The following is a 23,444-nucleotide window of genomic DNA, read 5'->3' as shown; positions in this document are numbered from 1 at the left end:
GCAGGTTAAAGCCCTCCTTGAGAGCTAGAAAATTTCTGTGATGTCGCTCCTGGGGACACAGCCCTCGGGCTGGCTGCCCTGCTGCCGTGTGGACACAGCACCTGGGCGCTCAGCCGGAAGGCAGGCCGTGAGCTCTCCAAGTGTGTGTACAGCCACACTCCAAACATCCTTGTGTCAGGGACTACGCAAAGCCCTCGGCATGAATTACTTAATTTAATCCACACGACAGTCCCACAGAGGCAAAGCTCCCCATTCTACAAACGAGCAAAACTAAAGAGACTGAGCCAAAGTTCACATCTGCCTGACAACCCGATTCCTCGGAGTATTAGCTCCATCTCCTGGTGGTCTTAGGTGGTCGACAAGAGAAGGTTCAGTGACCGAGAAGCCCAGGAAACGGCGCATCTGATACCTCCAACCCTGCAGTTACACCGCTTTATCAAACTGAAGCTCTGAGCAGTCCTTTGGCCAAGAAGCACTTTCACTGAGCCCATATTTCCTGAAGGCATCTGAGCACCGGTCCTTCCTGTGCAGAGTACCTGTTAATCCTCAAGGTCAAGTGCCTCGCGGAACAGCCTGGGTAGTGGTTAGCAGCTCAGGCTCCAGCCCTTGCTAACTGTGAACGGGTAGGTTACCTCATCTCTGACTGCCTTTTTCTCCAACTGTGACATAAGAACGCCAGTAGAAAAGTCATGGGGGTTAGACAGGAGAAGGTGCAATACCGTGCCTGGTGCGTAAGTACTCAGTGTCACTAGGTTTTATTATGAGGCTAGTGGACTGGGGGAAGAAGAAAGACTCCTCTGAAATGCTGAGTTTACCTTCACACACTGCACGAGTGACTCTTTTCCCTGCTCTCCTCCTTTCCTGGGAGGCTGCCCTTCGGCATCTGGATCCGAGGATGCCCGCTGGTCCAACATCGCCGGCAAGGAGGCGCGTGTTCTCAGTGGTCCAGAGGAGGCCCCCAGGGCCTGGCTGCTCAGCAGACTGCCCTCTCCCGCTGAGCCCCTTGCGCGGACGAAGGAGCATAGCAAGCGGTGGTTGCGGTCCTCAGGGCTTCGGGACCCTCTGAGGGCAGCTCCAGAGGGAAGCTGGCTTTGGCTGGAGTCTGACGGGAGGGAAGCTGGCCCATCACTGTCTGACACATCCAGCGATCTCTGCCCTTCGGCAGCATCAGTGGGCAGGGGCACCAAGGTGGGAATGCAACCCAGATACGAAACCAAGCCAGAAACCTGCGTCAGCCGAGAGGGCAGGGCCAGATACTCGTCATCACTTTCTGCCTCCTCTTGTGGTTTCCATCCAGACTCCGTGCAGGCGAAGCGCTCGACACCCTGGCTGGCCCCCTTCTCCCTTTCCAGCCTGGGTGAGGGCCACCCTCTGTCCCGTGCTCTCAGGTGGAGAGAGCCCAGCTCAAGGTGCTTGCCCACAGGTGGCCAGTGCTTCATGCCCCTCAGGGCTGGCTCTCTGCTCTCCCAAGGAGTGTCCCTACTGCCTGGGACTCTGGGGGTAGAGGCAATGGGGCTACAAGATGCCAACCCCACACTGCCCTGCTTCTGGGGTACTCCAGAGGGCCACCGCTTAAGGATCGGCGGCTCTCTGGGCCCTGAGAACGGCAGGGCAGCGGCCTCTGCTGGTGGGCAACTGTGCGAGACATTAGTGGGTGACTTCAGGGTGCTTGCTGGGGAGACGGAGAAGCTATCCAGGTCTATGCCTGAGTCCTGCAGGGCAGGCTCAGCCAGCACGTGGCTGTCAAGGTGTTTTGGGAGCTGAGGCCCGGGCCTGAGGGGGTAAGTATAGTCCAGCAGGTCTTCATACTCTTTATTCGGGCTCCAGAGTGGGGAGTGGCGGTCAGGGGAGGGAGGCAGGGAATCCGGCAGCACGCAGGCCCAGTACTCGGCCTGGAAGGAGAGGCGCCTCCCGCCCAGCCCGGGAGCATCGCCCCCTGAGGACACTGGCTGGGGCGACCACTGGAGCTGAGGCCCCAGCCCCACCACCGAGGGGGCCGATGGCGGGACAGCCAGCTCCAGGGAGGAGGAGACCTTGGCAAGGGAGCAACTCTGAGGCTCCACCTTTTCCTGGTGACCCTGGTGACCCTGGTGACCCTGGAGGCTGCTGCCCGGGGATGAGGCACAGACGCTGCAGCTGCAAGACTGAGGTGCAGTGGCACCTGGGCTCACCGCGGACCTCCACCTTGACGGGAACGGGAACCCTGAGACGCGAGACTGTGGGCTGTGGTCTAGCGCCTGCGGCGACTCCACTGGGGACGGGTCATCTTCAGTGTCAGCATCACGTCCTGAGCAAAGGGCGGCGGTTCGGGGAACGGTGTGAGTCTGAGGTAGCTCCTCCGAGGCAGAAAGCCTAGTCTCCTCCATCTGCAGTGACAGGAGGGAAGGAAAAGGTGAAAATAAGCACGCCAAATTTCTTTCCTCAATGACAAGTTGGCACTTTTCTCTGGGGACCCAGATGATACTGAGGAAAGGTCTTGAAAGGAAGAGCCTGCTACCTGGTGCGAGAATCAGACAGAGCGTGCCGCTGGTGACTGGAGACGCAGCCTGTTCCGGGGAGCAGACTGCCTGCCCCGAACTGATCCCACCCCCCGTCCTTTCCAAAGTTCTTCCTCCGCAGATGCCTAGTTCGTGAGTGAGCAGAACTCAAATAGCTCTGCCGTGCTGAAGCTGGAACACACTGCCTAACCTTTGAGAAGCGTGTCCTGGGCAGGCAGAACCTCAACCATTCTGTCGCTGACTCACATCCAAACCTGGCAGTCAGGCAGCCCACCTGGCTCAGCTCACACCCAGCGGTGACGCGTGGCAAAATGAGTCATTCACCTCAGCCTCAAGTTTTTAACATGCTCGATGAAGAGGCTGCCCCCAAGGCGGGCAGGACGGCACAGAGGTTAAGGGCATGGGCTTTGGAACCAGACAGACCTGAGGCCAGCCCCTAGCTGCCAGCTTCCAGATGTACGACTTTGAGCCTCACTTCTCTCACCTGTAAAATGGGGGTAGTGACAGGACCGCTTCCTCAGGACATGTGGATTAAATGAGCTCAAGGGTGAAAAGCACAGGGTGAGAGCTCAACAAACAGCAGAGTTATAACAGCACCAGACTCGCACTCAGGAAACAGCCCATTTCTGTGTTGGCTCACGTGCTGCCGGCCTCACTGAATCTGACTCAGGTACCCGAGCCTGGCACCGTCCCTAGCCCCCAGGCAGGTGGGCCTAGCCTGTTTTCTCCCAGTCAGCTCAGCACCTCCTCACAAGACGGGGCTCTGGGGGCATCATGTAGCACTCGATGCCACAGTGCGGTGGAAGAGATCAAAGCCGTTCCCGTGAAAGGCCTTGGCAAGCAGAACGCAACAGGACGCAGAGATGGGAGGGGCAGGTCCATCAGATAATCTTCCCAACTATACTGAGGGCCTGAAAGATCCGGTGACTTGCCTGAGGTCACAGACACCGGCAGGACTCCCTGCTCCACGTGACTCCCATTAGGCGAGGCTGCCCTGTAATCAGGGAGGCCCCCAAAATTCTCCTTGCCCAGAGATGGTGCTGCCCACCACAGGGGCTCTAAGGCACCGCCAGGTTCCCTGGGTCCCAAGGAGATACAGTCTCAGAGCCCTCAGGAGCCCACAGCCCCGGACCCTCCTTTCGCACGTCTCCTCAGGGGCCCCGTAAAGCCTACACATCACCGAGTCAAAAACAGAACATGGCTCCCCCTGTCAGGGCTCCCCTGGCCTAGCCCTCTGGACAGCAGGTCTTGGCCATAGCTTCCCTGATCCTCAAAAGGTCACCAGTCACACTCCTGAGGAACAGGAGATGCTGTGGACAGAGCCCCCTGCTGGCCCCAAGGCCCAACTCTCCATGTGACCCTGTAAAACAGAAATCATCACACCCAAGCTCCCCAACTTCCCCACCTCGTACGGGGGCTGGGAAAGCGTGTCAGATGCTGAGGCAGTGCTAGAAGGTACTCTCACAGGACACCTTTAGGTGACGCTACAGCCCCACTTGCCTCAGCCCCTACCGGGCTTCTCACGGAGTGCCAATCTCCAGTCCCCAGGCTGGCAGGGGGAAGCAGGGAACTGAGAGCCGGCTTAGACCCACCCGCTGCCGGCTCCCTGCTGGCCCCGCTGGCCTGCAGCTGGCAGGCTCCCGAGGGGCCAGGGCCAGTCCCACCGTGGCAGGCAGGGTCAGGAAGCCCCTGGGCACCCCTGACAGGGGAGGGAGGCCCCCCTCGGCTTGCAGGTGGGGCGGCTGCTCCCCACGCGCAGGCCTTGCGGGGTCCAGCTCCTGATCCGGGCAGCTCCACCCCCCAGGGCACGGGGCCTTCGCGGCCACGGCTGCCTCTGCCTTTTCTTCTCCCAGGGCCATCGAGATGTTCCTAGATCAGGGCTCTACTGAAGCTCCAGCTCCCTACAAAATGGAAAGGGGAGAGAAGAAGAGAAGCTTTCTGCATCTACGGCTAAGAAACCTTGTTTTTTTACCTTTTAATGATTAAGACAAACACTTTTTTGGCCAAAAGAGCAAATGATGGCTCCCTCCTCGAAGGAAAACAGAGAGGTCTGGCTTTTCCTCAGCTCCAGACCCTTCCACAGGGGACATGGGAGCACGTCACTGTGTCCTCTGCTGTTGTGTGGCTGGCAGCAGTCCCAGCAGCAGGTGCCAGGAGGCTCAATGCAGGCCCCAATTAGAGTCAAGGTCTGTCCTGCCTCAAGTCGCCTTTCCGCCCCTGTCGCTTTGCCCTAGCCCCGCTGGGTAAGGGGCCCGGCTTGGGCCCTCCCTGTGCCAGCCTGCAGCAGTTGTCGTCGCAACACACCCGGCGGCCGAGAGGCAGCCTCGCACCCACACACGGCCTGGGGGGCTCCAAGATGGCCCGTGACCGGAGGGAGAGGCAGCTCTCCTCCTGCTGACTGGGTTACAGGTAACCGGCGACTAAGGGAACCGTGGAAATCCGGCTGGTAACAACAGCAACGGTCACGCCGTGTGCATGCATGTGACAGTGAGAGAGAAGCACACTGGGCAGGCGGCGGGCAGGTGGGGCAGGAGACCAGGGTGAGCACTCGGGGCAAGAGAAGGAACAATCTGGGAGCTGGATCTGAAAACAGAACCGTTCCAACAGGAGCTTCAGGGACCACAGAGGGAGACCCCCCACCCCCGCCGGCCTGAGTGTGCAGGCAGGGGCTCTACCAGGAGCCCTGGCTGGATGGGGTGGGACAAAAAGCGGGCAGGAAGAGAACTCCAGGAGGATCTGGACACGGAGGCGAGGGAAGCACAAGCACCCAGGATTTGGGCGGCCGCCTGGAATGCACTGGGTCAAACTCAAAGCTAAACCCTGGCCAGAAACAGCCCCGTTCCTCAGAGACGAGAAGGCGGGTGATGGCAAGAGGAGGCGCTGGTGGCAGCAGGGAAGCCTGAGAGGGCGGAGGGCTGGGGCTGCGGGCTCATCCTGCTGGGCCCGCACACTGGGAACCACCACTGGTGCGGACTGTGTGCCCGGAAAACAAGAGCGTCCTGCCCCGCCTGCCTGGCGAGGCTCCAGACAATCAGAGGCGAGCCTAGAGCACAACACACGTCACACGGACTCTCATCGCCTTCTCACCGCCAGCAGCACGTGCGCAGGGACTAATCAGAAGAATGACAGTCTTGAACCGGTCACACGTGGTTCAAATATAAAATACACTGCACATGTAAGTCTCCCTCCAGCCCTGTCCCCATTCCTAAAACGAGCCAGGGCACGCGGGGCATGACGACAGTGCCTGTGCACAGTGCATGCTGAGTGTCAGCTAGTGTTTTGGGGGGGAGGGGCGGAATCAGCGCAGAAAGTCACCTTGCAAGGAACGAAGGAGTCCAACAGGGGAAGAAAAAGCAGGTTATTTTTTCATATAAATCAAGCAAAATGCTTACCACTACATACTCCCACAAAAGCAGGTAAATATGCTAATTAAAGTCATGTGTGTTTCTCACCTCTTGATTGTATATACAGACAAACACAAAAATCTATTTCATCCTTCCCCCTCTTTTTACATGAAAGTAGCAAACTACAGGACACACTGTTCAGAACCTTGCTTTTCTTTCTTTTTTTTAAGTGAAATATCTTGGAGATCCTTCCTTAGCAATAAACAGACAGCGCTCTCTCTTTTTTAACCACTGCCCAGCACCGTACTCCACTGTAAGGATGCACGCCAGCGTATTCCACTGGTCCCCTACTGGTGGATATTTACGTTAGATCCAACCTTTTGCTACTACAAACAACGCTGTGATCAACGACCACATACACACACCACTGCTCGTGTGCTAGCACACCCACAGCGCCAACAGTCAGAAGGAGAAGTGCTGAGGCGAAGGGACCCGCATGTGTACTTCTGGCATACGTTCTACCTCTACCGGGTAGCATCAATTTATACTCCCACCAGTGGCCTGAGAGAGTGCCAGTTTCCCGCACAAGGCAGGTCCTCCTATCCTCATTTCACAGAGGGGAAAACCTCTCAGAGAGAGTCAAATCCAGGCCTGTGTGACCCCACAACCCAACCTCTTTATGAACTGGGGAACAAGTTACAAAACAGACAGACACACAAAGTAGAAGAGGGGAGAGACTGGTACAGGAACAAAGAGATGAGTGACCAAGTCCTGCTGAGAACGATTTTCATGGAGCCACATCCTCACCTAGTGGCTATTTAAGGAACTGCACATGAAGACGATTCAGGCAAACTGTGTTTTCACAATTATAGGAATAAGCTGAGCCCACAAGCTGGAAATATTAGGGTGACGGCTGAACCTAGCCTGCAGCCTCCAATTTCTACTTCTTGCTCCACCTCTAGAAATTCTCTCAATGGCCAGAGTTGGGCCATGATGGGTGGCTAATACCCCTTTTACTCTCCTAGTCCCCTCCCCCTCCACTAAAGCATGTGGTCATAAGACAGGACTGAAATAAGATGATGCTGGGGCAAAAGAGGGGTGCAAACAAATGATCTCTGTCTTTGTTTTAATGATGTATTTTTGATTTGTCTTGTCTGGATCTCGTTATTCAAAAAAGAAGGTATCCATTCATTCTGGGGGTGAGTGGTGAGCTAGAATTATAAGCTATGCAGGAGATATACCTCTAGATAACTTTCAGGTATACATACAAACTTGAACTAGGTTAACAGTGTCGCCAGAGGCCCTTCAGCAACTAGCAAAGAAGGTCTGAAATGCAGTGATTTTCATGGAAATGGTACTTCTGAAGAGACAGATTATAGGTGGTTATTTTCTCAGTCCGGATACGCAGTCCCTTCATAATCTTACTTATTAATCTGCCTAACAAATCATGCTGTATTTTCCCTGCGCCACAGGGTTTTATGTGAGAACTAAGACAGATTCATGTGAAAGAAAAAAAGTCCATGAGTGTCCATTCCAAATTCTACGTAAAGTACCACAGAATACAAAGAAAAGAGAAATCAACTCGGAGTGAGATAATCAGGGGAAACTTCTTGAAGTAATGACTGCTGAATACATCAATCATGTCGAAGAAAACATCAGCGTAGCAAAGGTATAAGCTTTGGATTTCTAGGGCTCAACTCTGTCTACATCTGTCAGGTGGGCATCTGTAATACTGCATGAAAGTCCAGTCCTTATTTCCATAGATTCTAGATTTTACACATCATCATTCCTTCTAACCCTCTGAGGGTGAGGATGGAGATGGGGATTCTGCTTGAACCCTTCCAGTGAGACAGCTTACTGCTTTCCTAAACACCCAATGGACTGCTCAGATGAAAACAACTTGCTATGCTGTCAGCAGCTTCAAACAACCTACTACTCTACGTGGGTCCTCCCTGCTCTCTGATCACACAGTTTACAGTGTTTCTGGAGGCTAGCAGCTTCTTGGTGGGCATTGGCCTCAGTCAGCCTCCTTCCTAACCGGGAAGCAACAGGAGATTGGACAGAGTGACTGGAGAGCTCTGAGCACGGACGATGAACAATGAATTCAAGCCTCCCATCTGAAAAAGGTCTGCACACACCAGTTCACCCCTGTGCTTGGCCAGACCAAGCGACAAGACACATAAGCTTCAGGATGTTCTAGGGACCACCTGGAGTTTGGTATTAAAATTCTCCATTAGTTTCTACGACCTGCAGAGACCGTATGACCTACCAGATACAATGAGGAGTTATGTAGGCTTGGCTTACTCTTGCCCTACAGAAGTATGGGGTCACACTAACTGGGTAAGCCTGGACTCCTGACGCTTCCTGCTATCTGCTGCACCACCCTCGTGCAGGCCTGTCACAGCTACCAGGACTTCCTCCCACTTGCTCCTGTCCAGGATGGAGAACAGAGGACAGGGAGGTGTGCGTGTGTATGGGGGGTGGGGGGGGTGATGCCCCTCCCTTAACTAAACCAGTCAAACGTACAAATGATCGACTTAGGGAGCCATCCTCCTCTGATCAGAAAGACTTTCCCCACGATTCTATAAATCACAAGCTCCCCTTCCAAACAATCTGATTACTACCAACTCTGCCCAGGAAGCTGGGTTCTGATCAGGGCCTGTCTCTGTAGCCAAGTGCACAGACGGCACCTGTACAGGCCACGAAGGCCAGGTGCTGCCTGACAGAGCCAGCCCTACCTGTTCAGGGTCCAAAGTCTTGAAGCTCCGTGCTGTTTTTGCAGGAGGCCACAGGTGTAAGTGGTCACGGCGTGCACACACAGTGGCAGAATATGGCCAGAGAAGCAGACAAAGAGGCTCTCAATGCCACTCTTTCTCTAGGAACATAAAGCTACCCACAAGGAAAGGGGGCCAGTGGGGAGGACCCAGCACTGTCAGGTTGCTGGAAGGCTTCTGGGGGAACTAGATGGACAGCAGAAAGGAGCTCAAAGGCAGAAGCCAGTCCAGGCATGGGAGGCAGCATGAAAGCGGGTAAAGACTTACGCGGGGGAGGCCAACAAAAGGGGCAGTCACAAGAGGGCCAGGCCCGCCTCAAAGCGGGGTGGTGCCGGGAACGCTGTGGCGGGAGGTTTGAGACTGGGAGGCCGACGGCGGAGAGCAACCGCCGTTCCACCTGCTCCTTCCTTGGATGTACAAGCCCTGCAGCCCCTCAGTCCTCCACACTGGCCCTGTCTTTCCCTGTGGGGCAGGTCACCCCAAGTGTTCTGTCCCCCTCCTTTGCAGGTGAAAGCAAGCAAAATGAAAAGGGAGAACAGGCTCAAAGCTATGAAGGGGTAGACGTGTCTCCCACAGCTTGGCAATAGGTCGACGCCGTCTACAGGATCCTTGGCCCCAGCAGCCCTTTTCCTCCCCCGCAACTGGGGCAGCTTCCTTACCTTTTGCTTGGAGACAAAGAGTCCTCCAGGGCCCTAGGAGGCACACTGGGTCCCTCTAATAAAGTGGTGGGAAGGCTGCCACCAGGCTGCTCTCCCCTACTTTCACACTCTCACTCAATAGCTGGCTGACTGACTGGGGCCGCAGAGAACCTCACAGAAAGGCCAGTCTTCTAACTTGTCATGAGAGGTCTTTAGATGACCTATAAAGAGGTGCAACTGTCACATCTACGAGGATCTTAACTGAGCTTCCAGCCACCCCTCCCCTCAACCCCAAGCTCTCTGGCCTCCTCAGCAGTCACTAGATCGTTGCCATCCAACAAAGCTCAAAGTATGAGGATGACGGGGACTGAACGTGTCAGTCAACTGGACACTCTGTTCCCACCAAAGAGCAAGACCGAAAAACAGCTGCCCTGTAACAAAAATCATTCCTACTGTCTGAAGAAGCTGGCCCTGGACCACATGGCTGCAGTTCCACAGGCCACTGGTTTTACTGTACTGGCAGTTTTCTGTGAGTCTGTTGGGCTACATCGTATGAAGATTGATAAGAATCTTACTGATTTTCTGGAGATACTATTCAGAACACTTCTCTTTGGAGAAGAGTTCTCAGGTCTCAGTAATAGAAACAGCTGTTTCACTGGGTAGCCAGTTTGTTTTTACTTTATATAGGTACTGGCAAAACTGGTTCCAAAAAATATTCTCCTCTTTGCTCTTGCTGCTTGGAAGCTCAGAACCAAATCAGTAGTCCCACCCAAGTAAAATGTATAGCACAGAGAGGAACTCACCTTTTGTACTTATCTTTGACTTCTCTTAATTTTCTTTTACCCTATCTGCCTCAATCACTTTTTATTAAAAATCTTGTTACTCTGAAACTATTTTGGAAAGATTCCTCAAATCATTTTTGGAACAAAATAGAGGAACTGTTGTTAAAAACAGAAGGAAAAAAAAAAAAACTCCTAAATCCAAGACTTCATCTCAATACCAGAAGGAAACAAAGCCTGTTTACCAGTACATCTAAAAAGCAAATGTAGATACTTATGTTAGTACCTTTCTAGTCAAAGTCCACGGAAAAGCAGCATATGCAGCACCTCAGAGCCTGTTTGGAACGCAGATTCTCAGGCACTACCCCAGAGCTTTGGGATCAGAATCTGCATTTTAGCAAGCTCTCCAGGTGGTTGGTAAGCACAGTAATGTTTCAGGACCACCAGGTCAGTAAGCCTGTTTCAGCGCCCTGAACCATTCATCAAGCGCCTACTTACGCAAGGCACACAAAAGAAGGAAATTTATGGTCCTTGTCCTCAAGGTCTTTCCAACAGGACACTAGAAGAAGCTCACACCTTGTGGCAGGTTTTTAATGGTTAATTATAGAATGTCACAACTGGAAGGGCATCTTCAGAAAGAACAGTATTCCCTAGAAAGGATTCAAGATTCGTGTGACTACACTAAAAGCAGAATCAGAGACCAGAATTCTCGAGACAGTTATAAGTGAGAAGAGGTACGGTCTCTGTTTTGGGGACTCCAAATAATTTCAGAGAAACTGACATGCCAAGGGGACCTACAGCTGGAAGGAAATGGACAACTTAGCCTGTTTCCTGTGACCAGAAAGTGATACAGGAAAACCTGGAAGTGAGGCAACATCCTCCTAGGGGATGTATATGCCACCTCAAGGTCTGGCAAATAGATTCAGAGCTACCAGAAGACTTCTTCCACTTTTCACAATTTTTGTGAACAACTTTAGAGACAGGAGACAGTTTTTAAGAGAGAACAGATTTAAGTTAAAAGGAGAGAAGCCACTTCAAGTCCGCCTCCAACTGAACCAACATTTTTGTCAGCCATATCAGCCCCCATCTCCTCTGCTTTCACATGACCACTCTGAGTAACAGACCACATGAAGAGTGCATCAAATACTACTGTACTACTTGGCCAAACTGTTATTCGGCACTCCATCAATCTCCATTGGGTAGAGGTACTCCAAAGGCATAAACAAGTAATCTTCCATGGAATACTTTTACAGCGGGGGGAAAAGTCTGGAATGGCTTAAGGGATTTTTTAAAATCAAGGAACAGATAAGGACCAAGAGGCAGACAGAACCTGAAGGGTCAAATACTATACAGATACTGAGCACTAGTGAATCTGTTCAAGTACGTTTATTTTTATCCTAACAACTGCTAACAGCTACTGAACATTTTCTTTGTGCCAGGAACTATGCTAAGCACTTCATGTCAATGTTTTACTTAAACCTCAGAAATAATGGAGTAGGACCTATCGTCACTCCCACTTTATAGAGACTGAGGCATACGGAAGTTAAATGACTTGTCCAGGGTTAGGAACATGGCGGAGCTAAAGTCTGATTTGACTTCAGAGCCAGAGCTCAACTGTCTCCCTCGCCTGTAAGAATAATCGGGCCGAGTTAAAGGAATTAAAGTTTTTATTTCGTCAGCTTTTGGTTACACTGCTGATTTTTTGTTTTCTTCTGGCTTCCTTCAATCACTGAGTGCCTTCTATGCTCCAAGCACTATGCTACGGGCTGGGGAAACCACAATACAGTGTGATGTATAAAATCAGAGGCTATGGAAGGCGGCTGTGCAAAGGAGGGAGCGATAATTAGTTGTGGGGTAGGGCAAAAGCTTTCCAGAAGACATAAAACCTGAATTATTTGCTCTTTTCTGTACCGGGTGGCCCAGAACTGATCGACCCAGGTAGTGGAGGGAACAAGGATGAGAAGGGGTGACCTCTACCTCTTTTAACCAAGCCCTGTATCGTTGACTCCTTGACCCAACACATTTTGTCATGCATTTTAACAACACCCTTTACACCCTAGGTCCAGGAACGTAAGGGTATTTATGAATGCCATCTATCTTTGTGCCTGCCTTCCCCCACCCACTCCAATGAATTCCCAGTGATGTCCAAATTTGCTCTGGCACTAGCAGGTTTCCGCTCATTTTTATTACAAACAATACACCGAACCCAACCTAATAATTATAAAAGGCCTTGAAACAGGTTTTGGACTTGTGCCCCTGGGCTGAGAACCGTTCTAGCGATGACAGTTGGAAAGGGTGGCCCCTCCAGGCAAAAAAAGTGAGACAAATTGCTTTTTCCCCTCGGCAGCGGGTTTGCTGCATTCAAGGTGACCAGAAGGCATCGTTCGTCTCCATCTTAACAGTGGTAATGATCCTGAGCGGGTGAGAGAGGGTCTCTGCGGTAGACCAGGTACGAGAGCAGCGCGGGCCCCTAACTCCCGGGGACCCTGGGCCCGGCGAGCGCGCAGTGTAAACAAGATACGCCCAGGGCGAGGCCGCGAGGGAAAGTGAGTCCCCAGCAGCCGAGGCAGCCCCGCGGCGCAGCTGCTTCGACCGGAGGATGCGCGGACACGCGCGCTCCCGTGGCCCGGCCTCGCGGCGCTCAGGCTCCTCCAACGCCGGCCTCCCACCTCCGCGCCTAGACTCCCGGCCGCTAACCTCACCCGCCGTTTCGCCTGCAAAATGGAGTCTCAGGCACGAGGCGCCCCCGCCTCCGCGAAGTCTCTGCGCCCTTCCAGGCGGGGGACGCGAGGCCCAGAGGCCAGCCCGGCCCGCCTCCGCAGACCCTGAGAACGCAGGGCAGAGGGGGCCGGGCCAAAGCCCCCTGCGCCGCGGACCCCCAAACCCCGCTCCCGTACGCCGACAGCTACATACCGCGCCTCAAACCCTTCGGACTCCCGGACCGGGCCGGGGGCGAAAGCAGCCGCACGCAGCGGCCCCGAAACGGGATTCCCAGGTGGACACCGCCGCCCTCCCGCCGGAGTCCTGAACGCCTGGGGCGGGACCGAGTGATGACCACGCCCTTTGGGCCCGCCCTGCCTCCGCGCGGAGGGCGCCTTTGGAGCCGCGCGACCAATCCCAGCCGTCAGTCCGGAGGATCGACCAATGTACGACCCACTCCTGCAAGAAGAGCCCACCCCTGGCACCGTCTTGGCCTATGGGAGGTCTGACTTTATTCTATCTGCAGGCCTCCCTCGCCTTCCGCGCTCGCCGCTCGCTTTGCGTGTTTGGAGCCAATGGGGTCGCAAGAGGGCGCGTAGTCCCGAGCAGCGAGGAGGGGAGGGTGACTTGGGGCGCTCTCCTTGCGAGCAGGCCGCAGCCGGAGGCATGCGTTCGTTGATTCATTTTGCGCAGAGCGCCGGGCAGTGTTCCTGGAGCGACGCTGCCAGGGAGGCGGATCCACAGTCTTTGTGCGTCTGTTTACATTCGCCTGTAAACAACCAGGCGTGAACCGAGGCCTGAACAGGTGCCACGGGGCACAAGCACCGGAGGAGGGCGAGGTCATCAGGCCGGGTGGTTAGAGACAGTCTTAGGGGGCAGGTGGGACTTAGGCAGGCTCGGAAAGGATGGGAGGGGTGTGGATAAATGAGCCAGGAGCTGCTTAGCGGCTCTCGGAGCAGCCTGTCCAATGTGAAATCGGTAATGGAATTTGAGGGGAATTGGGATCCAGCTCGTGGGAGGCTATGATGCACATCTCCTTCCTCCACCTCCTCCTCCCCTCCGCTCCCGCCAGCATGAAGCCTGGGAGCCTACTGGCACAGCTCTTTAGCTTGTACCACTCAGTGGAGTCCCACCGGGCTGGAATGGGGAAAGGATCACAAGGTAACCCCTCTCAGACCGGTCCTGCCTTCTGATGCTTTTACCTAGCAACACTTTCAGCAATCTGGGTTACGTTGAATGCCTAGCCAGTTCGTAAAACATGTCCGTAAATGTCTGAACCCCAGCTGTGGGCAACTTGAATTCCAGAGTACAAATTAGTTACCGTGGAGCTCTCGGGCGTCAGAGAGCTTAGGACAGCAGTCTCCAATCTTTTTGGCACCAGGGACTGGTTTTGTGGAAGACAGTATTTCCGGGGCGGGGGGAGGGTGGTGGTTTCGGGATGATTCAAGCGCATTACATTTATTGTGCACTTTATTTCTATTATTATTACATTGTAATATATAATGAAATAATTAGACAACTCACCACAATGCGGAATCAGTGGGAACCCTGAGCTTGTTTTCACTTGCGACTCATTGATAGGGTTTTGATATGAGTCTGCAAGCAATTGATTTATTATGGTCTGTGGTGCAGTCAAACCTCTCTGCTAATGATAATCTGTATTTGCAGCTGCTCCCCAGCGCTAGCATCACCGCCGCAGCTCCACCTCAGATCATCAGCCATTAGAGTCTCATAAGGAGCACGCAGCCTAGATCCCTCGCATGCGCAGTTCACAGTGCGGTTCGCGCTCCTATGAGAATCTAATGCCGCTGCTGATATGACAGGAGGCACAGCTCAGGCAGTAATTCGAGCGATGGGGAGCGGATGTAAATACAGATCAAGCTTCGCTCGCTCGCCCGCTGCTCACCTCCTGCTCAGCGGTACCCGTCCGTGGCCTGGGGGTTGGGGACCCCTGGTTTAGGAAGTAAAATACTTGTTGGGGTTTCCAGAACCTGTCATGACAGCTGTAGGTTTTGTCTAATCCAAGGGTCACAAACTTTGACAGTAAGAGCAGAAACTAGCCCACAGATGTTTTTATTTGGAAAGCATGTTGATTTTATTTGCTTTTGTTTTCTTATTAAGAATTTAAATCCCACAAGCACTACTTCTGTATTAAGTAACAGCCACCCACTTCACACATTTATTACCTGCCTGACACTGAAAGATGTTTACGTTTGTGACCCCTGATCTTCTCTGAGTACACAGAAGACCTCTGGCGGTGTCACCTAATCCCACTGGTTGAGACTTGGGTCTTTCCCAGACAAGACAACCAGCTGGACAGAGAATGGGGCCAAGTCCAAATGGGTAACCAGGTCAAGCATAGAACCAGGGCACCAAATCCAAGTGAAAGGGAACTTGAAAACAAAATCAAGCCCAAATGAATAAGCTCTCAAAAAGCCAAGGAAGTTATGGGTGGTGGAATTTGAGATAAGCAGACTATAAACATAAAAGTAATTCTGGGGGCTTCCCTGGTGGCGCAGTGGTTGAGAATCTGCCTGCCAATGCAGGGGACACGGGTTCGTGCCCCGGTCCGGGAAGATCCCACACGCCGCGGAGCAACTAGTCCCGTGAGCCACAACTACTGAGCCTGCGCGTCTGGAGCCTGTGCTCCGCAACAAGAGAGGCCGCGATAGTGAGAGGCCCGCGCACCACGATGAAGAGTGGCCCCCGCTCACCGCAACTAGAGAAAGCCCTCGCACAGAAACGAAGACCCAACACAGCCAAAAGTAAGTAAATAAATAAATAAAGCTGAGCTGATTAAAAAAAAAAAAAAAGTAATTCTGATGGTAGCAAAAAAGCAGCCCAGTATACCTGCTGTATGTCAGATCCCAGGTCAGATCCCATCCTGATCTCCTCAACCAGATGTGCACTCTCCCTCCTTTGAACTCTGCAGCATCTGTGTTCACCTTTCCCATAGCCTTTATAATTTTCTACCCTGTATGGTTTCCTTATCTGTAAGATGGCCTAGGATGGATGGCTCCTGAGGTTCCTTTCAGCTATGACATTCTGTACTTTTGTGTTGTGAGCATCTTTTTCTTTTGCCTGACAAGTGATCTTTCCTTTGAGGAATTGTCTGAAATCCCCTGGACCAGATGATTCTTTAGGGACATCTCATTTCTCTCATTTCTCCTTCCAAGGCAGGAAAGGTGGAGAGTGAGCAGGTGTGGAGCCCAGGCCTGGCCAACTATAGCCTCCTTCCTCTTCTCCACAGAGACCCAACCTGAGATGGTCTGAACCCTTGCTTGGGATTTTAAAGAATGAGGCTGGCAGAGAGTTTATTTCCTCAGGTGCCTCTAAGCTTAAGCAGAGTAAACCTAGAGCTGTATATGGTTATATTCCTTATTATCAGAAAACCTGGGGGACCAGGTCTGGAAATGGTAGAAATCCAGGAAGGTCAGGCAGCAAAATACTTAGCCCAAGTCAAGCTGCTTGAGCTGCTCTGGTTAGGGTGTATGCCTGTACTTTTAATGCCACCGTGAATTATTTTTCAACTCTTCTGTGATGTTAGGTATTCACTCTAGATTCAAGTTTTGGGCAGGACCATTGACTTGTCTAACTGTAGGTCATGTTCCTGTATTCTAACTGCCAACAAGCAAGGAGAGTTCTGGTTTCTGCTGTGGCTTGTACTGGATCAGTTGGCTTCTAGTGTGGGAGGAGGGGCCCAATTTCCTTCCAAGACTCGGAATAGGGGGGTTCCCTCCAAATTAGAGGGATATTCAGGTGCTGGCAGCCAAAAGGACCTCCACTATAGTCCATCTCTTAGGCCGCATAATGCAACCATCTCTCCTACAACAACAACAAAAATGCACTCATGCCCTCCTCAAAGGAGAACAGTTCAAAGTCTCATCAGTCATTTTATCTGGCCCCAAGTCCAAGTCTGCAAGTGATGGTCCACTTGAGACAGGCTGGGACCTGGGACTTGGGACCCTTTACTGCAATGCTGGCACCTAGACATCTCCTTGGGCAACAGAATACAAAGAAACTATAAGGGACTAAAAATAACTGTGTGCATGAGTAGTTGGGGCAAATTATGAACAAAATACAAAAAAGGCCCAAAGCCAACTGCCTCTTCTGAGGTGCCAGGAGCAAAAGCGGGGTACCACGCATGATTCCTGCACACAGCACCACCAAGGGGGTGGCCAGGCCACCTAAGCCACACCTCCGGCTCCCACCGACCCACTCCAATCCTCACCCCATTTAAGAAACCAGGTCGCCCCACCTCAGGGAGTGAGCAAGGGAATCTTTTACTTGTTTTTGCTCCCTTGTGCCACAGCAGGAGTCCCAGTAAAGCCTTGCCTGAATTCCTCGTCTGTTCTCTTATCAATTTCTACTGATTGAAGAGTCCAAGAACCCAGGTTGGTAACACATCCTTCTTCTAAGTTTTCATCATCATCCTATCTCAGTGTTGTAATATGTAGCCTAATTTTGGAATTAACTATCACTAATAAACTTTAAATACAATAATGAAGAGAAGGAAGATGAAAGAAAAAGACAGTCACTAAAAACTTTACATTTATAAATGCAGCAAGAAAGGAAATACAAGTAGAGACTACAATCCTCATTTTTGAAACTAGTAATGAGGCTTTATTGGCATTTATGATTCCCCATCTTCAATACCTATTCCAGGTTTCCAGTTACCTTCAAGCTGCCCAGGATTCTTTCCTGGTGGGGTTAACTAAACTTTCATTCTTGAGGAATCCTACTTGGTGAGCCTGCCTATATGTAGTACAGTACCTTTCCATTAACTTGTATCCCTGGTGTGGGGGTGATGAGGTGTCCCAGGCGACCTACTGGGTTCCAGTCATACCCCTCCTGCCTCTATCCCCTTGATAGTCAGGACCAGGTACCAGCCAACAATGTAACCTCCAGTGGCATGAGGAGACCACATCAGTTTCCAGTTAATAGGAGCCATTGCTGTAAGGCTCTGGTGAAAGTATTGCACTTGAATATCTAAATCAGCTGATTTGAGTAAAAGGGAAGCATGAATTTTGGAGAATCATTAGGTATAATCTGAGAGGTGCCACACCCACTTTCACCAGTGAACCAGTTGGTTCACTGACATTTGCATTTTGCTGAGGAAGAAAACTCTATTTGTCCTTGGTTCGGAACATACACTTCACCTAGCAGGAGAGTACTACAAACTCTCAGAGTACTGTCTCCTGGCTGGCACTTGAACTGATCTTTTTTTGAAATTACGTTCTTATGTTATTAAAGTAATATATGCACGTATTCTTTTTAAAAATCATGTAATACTAGAAGATTAATAAGACAAAGGAGTCCACTGCCCATTCCGCCTCCTTAGTCTCCTTTATTAGAGGCTTTCATTTTCAAAATTTTAGCTTTCTCTTCTATTATCTTCATATTTATAAATAACATACTCATTGTGTTATTATTGATTTATGAATTTGATACCCGATCTGTTGACTTTTTGTTATATGAGAATTTAGCCCTTTCCCATTTTCTCTCATCCACCTTTTATTTGCTATATCACAATCTTTATAATTTAAGATAGACACCATTTGAATAGACACCACTTATATCATTATGACTTTGTAAATATTGTTTACTGCTGAGCCAAGTTCTATACCATGGTTATATTTTCTTTATCTTAAAACTTTTATTTTCCCTGGAGCTAATGATTTTTTCCCTGCATAGATTTCATTGTATCTCTACTTATTTTTTCCATCAAATGTGTCATATTTCTACCATTGTTTTAAAATGCTCACACTCATCACATATTTTTCCATGGCCATTTTCCCCTAGAGATTTTCTTCCTAAGAAATCTTCCTCTCTTCCTTGCTTGCTTGTTTACTTCCAACCTCTTGCTCCAACCTTGACCTATTATTTTACCTTAGGCCTCCTATACTGTAATCTCCCCTCACTAGAAAAACTTGTTATTTCTGGTTCATGAAGATCCAAGACTTTCTGAAATAAACAGAAAACAGCAAACACCATCCATATAAATCAACTATAAGAAGAAAATAACAACCCTTTTCAGCTAATGAAAATACAACCAAAAAATAGGGGGAAACTGCAACACAGCACTCAACATGAATTAAATATCATTTGGTAAGCAACTGCAGCTAAAAAGAACATAAAAAATCATACACTGAAAAGCTCAAGATAGAAATGGACACAAAACAGAAAGCTGAGAAATGAGGATTGACTGATTCAGAAAAGAAAAAGAAGAACAAAATAATAATCTTGGGCTTCCCTGGTGGTGCATTGGTTGAGAGTCCGCCTGCCGATGCAGGGGACATGGGTTTGTGCCCCAGGTCCAGGAAGATCCCACATGTCGTGGAGCGGCTGGGCCCGTGAGCCATGGCCGCTGAGCCTGTGCGTCCGGAGCCTGTGCTCTGCAACGGGAGAGGCCACAACAGTGAGAGGCTCGCATACCGCAAAAAAATAAATAGATAATAATAATCTTGAGATATGAAAACTAAATTATATGGTGTCTAAGGACAAATGGGTTAGACTAAGAATTCAGTAAGGAACATTGAGAAAAAAAATTAACACAGGAGAACCAAAAATAAATTTGGAAAAGAAGTAAACAATCAGAGAAAAAGTGAGAAACACAGAAGACAGACAAAGAAGAGCCAACATACGTATCATCAGAGTCCCCAAAAAAGAAAAACAAACAAACGAAAACACTCATGAAACTATAATACAAGACAATTTTCTGGAAATAAAATAAGACATGAATTCCTCCAAGGGACCAAAGGGACCTGGGGAAAAAATGGACTCAATATCATTAGCCTCAGGGAAATGCAAACCAAAATCACAATGAAATATCACTTCACATCCACTAGGTTGGCTATAATAAAAAAGGCAGGTAATAACAAGTGTTGGTGAGGATGTGAAAAAATGGAACTCTCATACCTTGCTAGTAGAAATGTAAAATGGTGCAGCCATTTGGGAAAACCGTCTGGCAGCTCCTCAAAAGGTTAAACATAGATTTACCATATGATCCAGCTGTTCCATTCTTAGGTATGTTCCCAAGAGAGCTTACAATATGTTCACATAAACACTTGTACATGAATGTTCATCGCAGTGTTATCCATAATAGTCAAAAAGTGGAAACAACTCAAATGTCCATCAACTGATGAGTGGGTAAATAAAATGTGGTATATCCATAAAATGGAATGTTATCTGGCAATAAAAAGAATGAAGTACTGATGTATGCTGCACAACATGGATGAACCCTGAAAACATAGTTGGAAGAAGCCAGTCACAAAAAAACCCACATATTATATGATTCCGTTCATATGACATGCTCAGAATAGGCAAATCTATAGAGGCAGAGAATAGATTAATAGTTGCCTAGGGCTAAGGAAATTGTGGAGAATTAGAAGTGACCACTAATGGGTAACAAGTTTCTTTGTGGAGTGGTGAAATATTCTAAAAGTGATTGTGGTGATGATTGCACAACTCTGTGAATAAACTAAAAACCATGGAATTGTACACTGTAAATGGGTGAGCTGTATGGTAGGTGAATTACATCTCAGTAAAGCTTTAAAAAAAAATGGATACAGGAGTCAGCTTCAAAGAGTTTGTCATTGGCCAAATTTAGGACAATTTGCACATCAAAAAGAATAATGTTAATCAATTATAATAATTTAAAAAATATGTCCATTGTAATTCTTGAACAAATAAAACATAAGAAAAAGGGGAAGAACAAGAAAAGTTCATCTTTACAAAGTGGTAAGTGTACAAGGAATAAGAAAATAGACAATCACCATTTGCAACCCCAAATGTAATAATTAACCAAGTCAAGGATTATTAATGAATGCTAAAGCTATTGGGAAAAGTTGTTGGGGAACAGGATATTCACACAGACTCCAAGCATCACCCCACAGATTACTTATTAATTACAAGAGGAAAGTTATGCATTCATAAAGGATAAATCAAGCAATCATCATACCCAAGTGACCAAAATCACTAACAATGGGACTACCAAATGTGTGCCTCCTAAGAAGTATTTTTTCCAAAAATATTTAACCTAACTTCCCACTACAGGAAATACAGTGGATACTCGGACAAGTTTAATACCACCATAAGGAAATAACTGTCTCCAGAATATGGGATGTTCTACAAAACAATTGGCCTAGACTCTCCAGAAATGTCAAAGGTATGAAAAAATAGAAACAGATGGTATCGGGATGAACTGTTCTAGATTAAAAGAGACTAAATAGATTAAACAACCAAAAAACAATAAGGGAACCTCAACTGAAAACTGGAGCAAAAAGAAAAAAGAGCTATAAAAGATTTTAGGGGGAAAGTTGGAGAGAGTTGAATTTGGGCTGATATTAGATTATATTATAAAATTTGGGGGGAGTGATATTATAGCACTATTATTAAGATTGTAGTTATATAGGAAAATGTCCTCCTTGTTAGGAGACACATGCTGAAGTAATTAGAGGTAAATGTCTTGATGTCTATAACTTATTTTTGGTTAACAAAAAAAGTATATGTGTGTACCTATATCTATATAAAAATAGCAACTGTTAACAATCAATGAATCTGTGGTTGGCAGCCTTTAAGATAGCATGCAATGAATCCTGTCCTTCCCCCGTGAAATTCACACCCTGTGTAATCTCTTTCCTTGAGTATGAGCTAGAGTTAGTGATTGGCTTCTGCATGTGGCAGAAATGATAGGATGTCACTTCTATGCTTGGGTCACAAAAAGACTGCGGCTTCTGTCTTGGACATTCTCTCTCCCTCACTGGCTCAGATTGAAGCTGGCTGCCATGCTGTGAACCACTCCATGGAGAAGTCCACGTGACAAGAAACTTAGGGAGGCCTCCAGCCAACAGCCAGTGAGGACCTGCGACCCTCAGTCCAACAGCCCACGAGGAACAGAATCCCACCAACAACCACATGAGTGAGCTTGAATACAGATCTTTCCCCAGACCAGCCTTCACGTGAGTCTGAAGACCTTGACTGCAGCCTCATGAGAGACCCTGAGCCAGAGACACCCAGCTAAGCAGTGCCTGGGGCCCTGACCCACAGCAACTGTGACATGATAAATATTTGTTCCTTTAAGTAGCTGTTTTGGAGTAATTTGTTTCACAGTGATAGAGAACTAATTCACTAAGTAAAGGATACATCTATTGCACTCTTTTAATTTTTCTGTGCGTTTGCAGTTTTTCTCACCACAGGGACACTTTGGCCTGCACACTGCTGTTGGCACCATGGCCCTGCATACTGAATCCAGCCACTGCTGACATTTGATGTTCCTGCAGTAAATTATTTCTCAACGGATTCACTAGCAGGATCGTCCCGTGCCCAAGCTCAAGCTTCCAGGTGTAGGGCCAGAAACGACCTGGCTTTCTCAGCTTCCGCAGTGGGAACTGTGTTCCTGCCTTCTGCCAGGACTCATACAATGGGGGATTCCTCTCAGATGGGAAAGTTATTCAGATGCTGGGTAGACCAAAAAATAATAATGACGGGGAGGTGGAGGAAAAAAAAGGAGAAAAGAAAGAAAAGGAGAAAGGAGGGAAAAAAGAAGATGGGTGGGGGGGAGGAGAGAGAGGAGAAGAGAAAACACCTCCTGTTCTTTCTTCTGCTCCCCAACTGTCTGGAAAGCTTATCTGGAGGTCAGGGCTGGAGGTGAAGATGGGATAATTGGTCATATACACATGTAAAAATTAATAAGCAGAAACCTCAATTAAATAATTTGGAGACCAGAATGGGGAGCTCTCACACCCTGCAACCATAGCGGAGCCCAACAGGAAGAAGAAAAACTCCTCTTCTTTCCTGGGAAGGAAAAGCCATGGACTCTGTTTACTATAGCTCTCCCCACTTCCTTTTCCCTTCTATAAAAGTGTTCTCCTTCCCTTGCCGTGGGAAACTTGCATGGCAGGTTTGCAGACCCTGACTTGCAAATTTTGACTGATCCTGAATAAACCCATCTTTGCTGGAGAAAAATCTGGCAGTCTATTTGTTTTAGATCAACAGACGTGATATAGCAAAAGCTACAGACAGGAAAGAGACTTCCACAGGCGTGTAAGAGATTAGAAAGCTGAAAATGCAGAGGGCCACTGTTGTAATAATATCTATTCCTTCAACCATGTTTACCTCTTCCCCTTCCTCAAGCAGGTAGCAGGCTCTGTGTTTACTTTCCTCAGGGGAGGTTTGTGGTGAGATGAAAGAAGTTGCCTAGGAAACATTCCATTCCTGGCTTTGTTTTCAAAAGTCTAGCCCCGCTGAGGTGATTTAGTGCACAGTGGGGAGAGGAGACAGGAAATGGCTTTGCGGGAGCAGAGGCACTGGTGGGGTTTCTTGGGCTTCCCTGTTGGCGCAGTGGTTGAGGGTCCGCCTGCCGATGCAGGGTTCGTGTCCCAGTCGGGGAAGATCCCACATGCCGCGGAGCGGCTGGGCCCGTGAACCATGGCCGCTGAGCCTGCGCGTCCAGAGCCTGTGCTCCGCAACGGGAGAGGCCACAACAGTGAGAGGCCCGCGTACCGAAAAAAAAAAAAAAAAAAAAAAGATGTCCTCTGGCTGGGGGAAGGGTCCAGGCTCCTGCGACAGCCAGGACCTGTGCCCTGCTCCCTGACAACACCCCAGGGGCTGGGTGACCTCGGAGGGAACAGTGAGGGGTTTCCAACCTCACCAAATCTCCACATGCGCCAAGGGTGACATGTAAGCTAGTGGCTCCTCGAACTGAGGGAAC

At 49.5% G+C, this 23,444-nt stretch overlaps 1 protein-coding gene and 1 long non-coding RNA gene across 10 annotated transcripts in view; one reads left to right on the top strand and one right to left on the bottom strand.

The window, feature by feature from the left end:
* Positions 1-13,068, bottom strand: part of CEP68 (centrosomal protein 68) — a 37,455-nt gene extending 24,387 nt beyond the window's left edge. For all 9 annotated transcript variants that reach the window (XR_004352708.1, XR_004352704.1, XR_004352705.1 and 6 more), the window contains exons 1-2: positions 12,947-13,068; positions 816-2,366 (exon numbers count right to left, since the gene is read on the bottom strand). Coding sequence is in view for 4 of the 9 variants with exons in the window: in XM_032652204.1 (XP_032508095.1) it covers positions 816-2,366 (1,551 nt within the window). In the remaining 5 variants the exon portion in view is untranslated. The remainder of the gene's footprint in view (positions 1-815; positions 2,367-12,946) is intronic.
* A 3,999-nt stretch (positions 13,069-17,067) lies between these two features.
* On the top strand, positions 17,068-21,936 carry LOC116764496. Its single transcript, XR_004352897.1, has 3 exons — positions 17,068-17,127; positions 20,789-20,900; positions 21,504-21,936. It is a non-coding gene; the product is annotated as an uncharacterized LOC116764496 (long non-coding RNA).
* Positions 21,937-23,444: the final 1,508 nt, after the last annotated feature.

Source organism: Phocoena sinus, chromosome 13 (assembly GCF_008692025.1).
Source record: "Phocoena sinus isolate mPhoSin1 chromosome 13, mPhoSin1.pri, whole genome shotgun sequence".
Taxonomy (NCBI): Eukaryota; Metazoa; Chordata; class Mammalia; order Artiodactyla; family Phocoenidae; genus Phocoena; species Phocoena sinus.
Note: the sequence above shows the minus strand (reverse complement) of the source record. Positions and strands in the feature narration are given on the sequence as shown.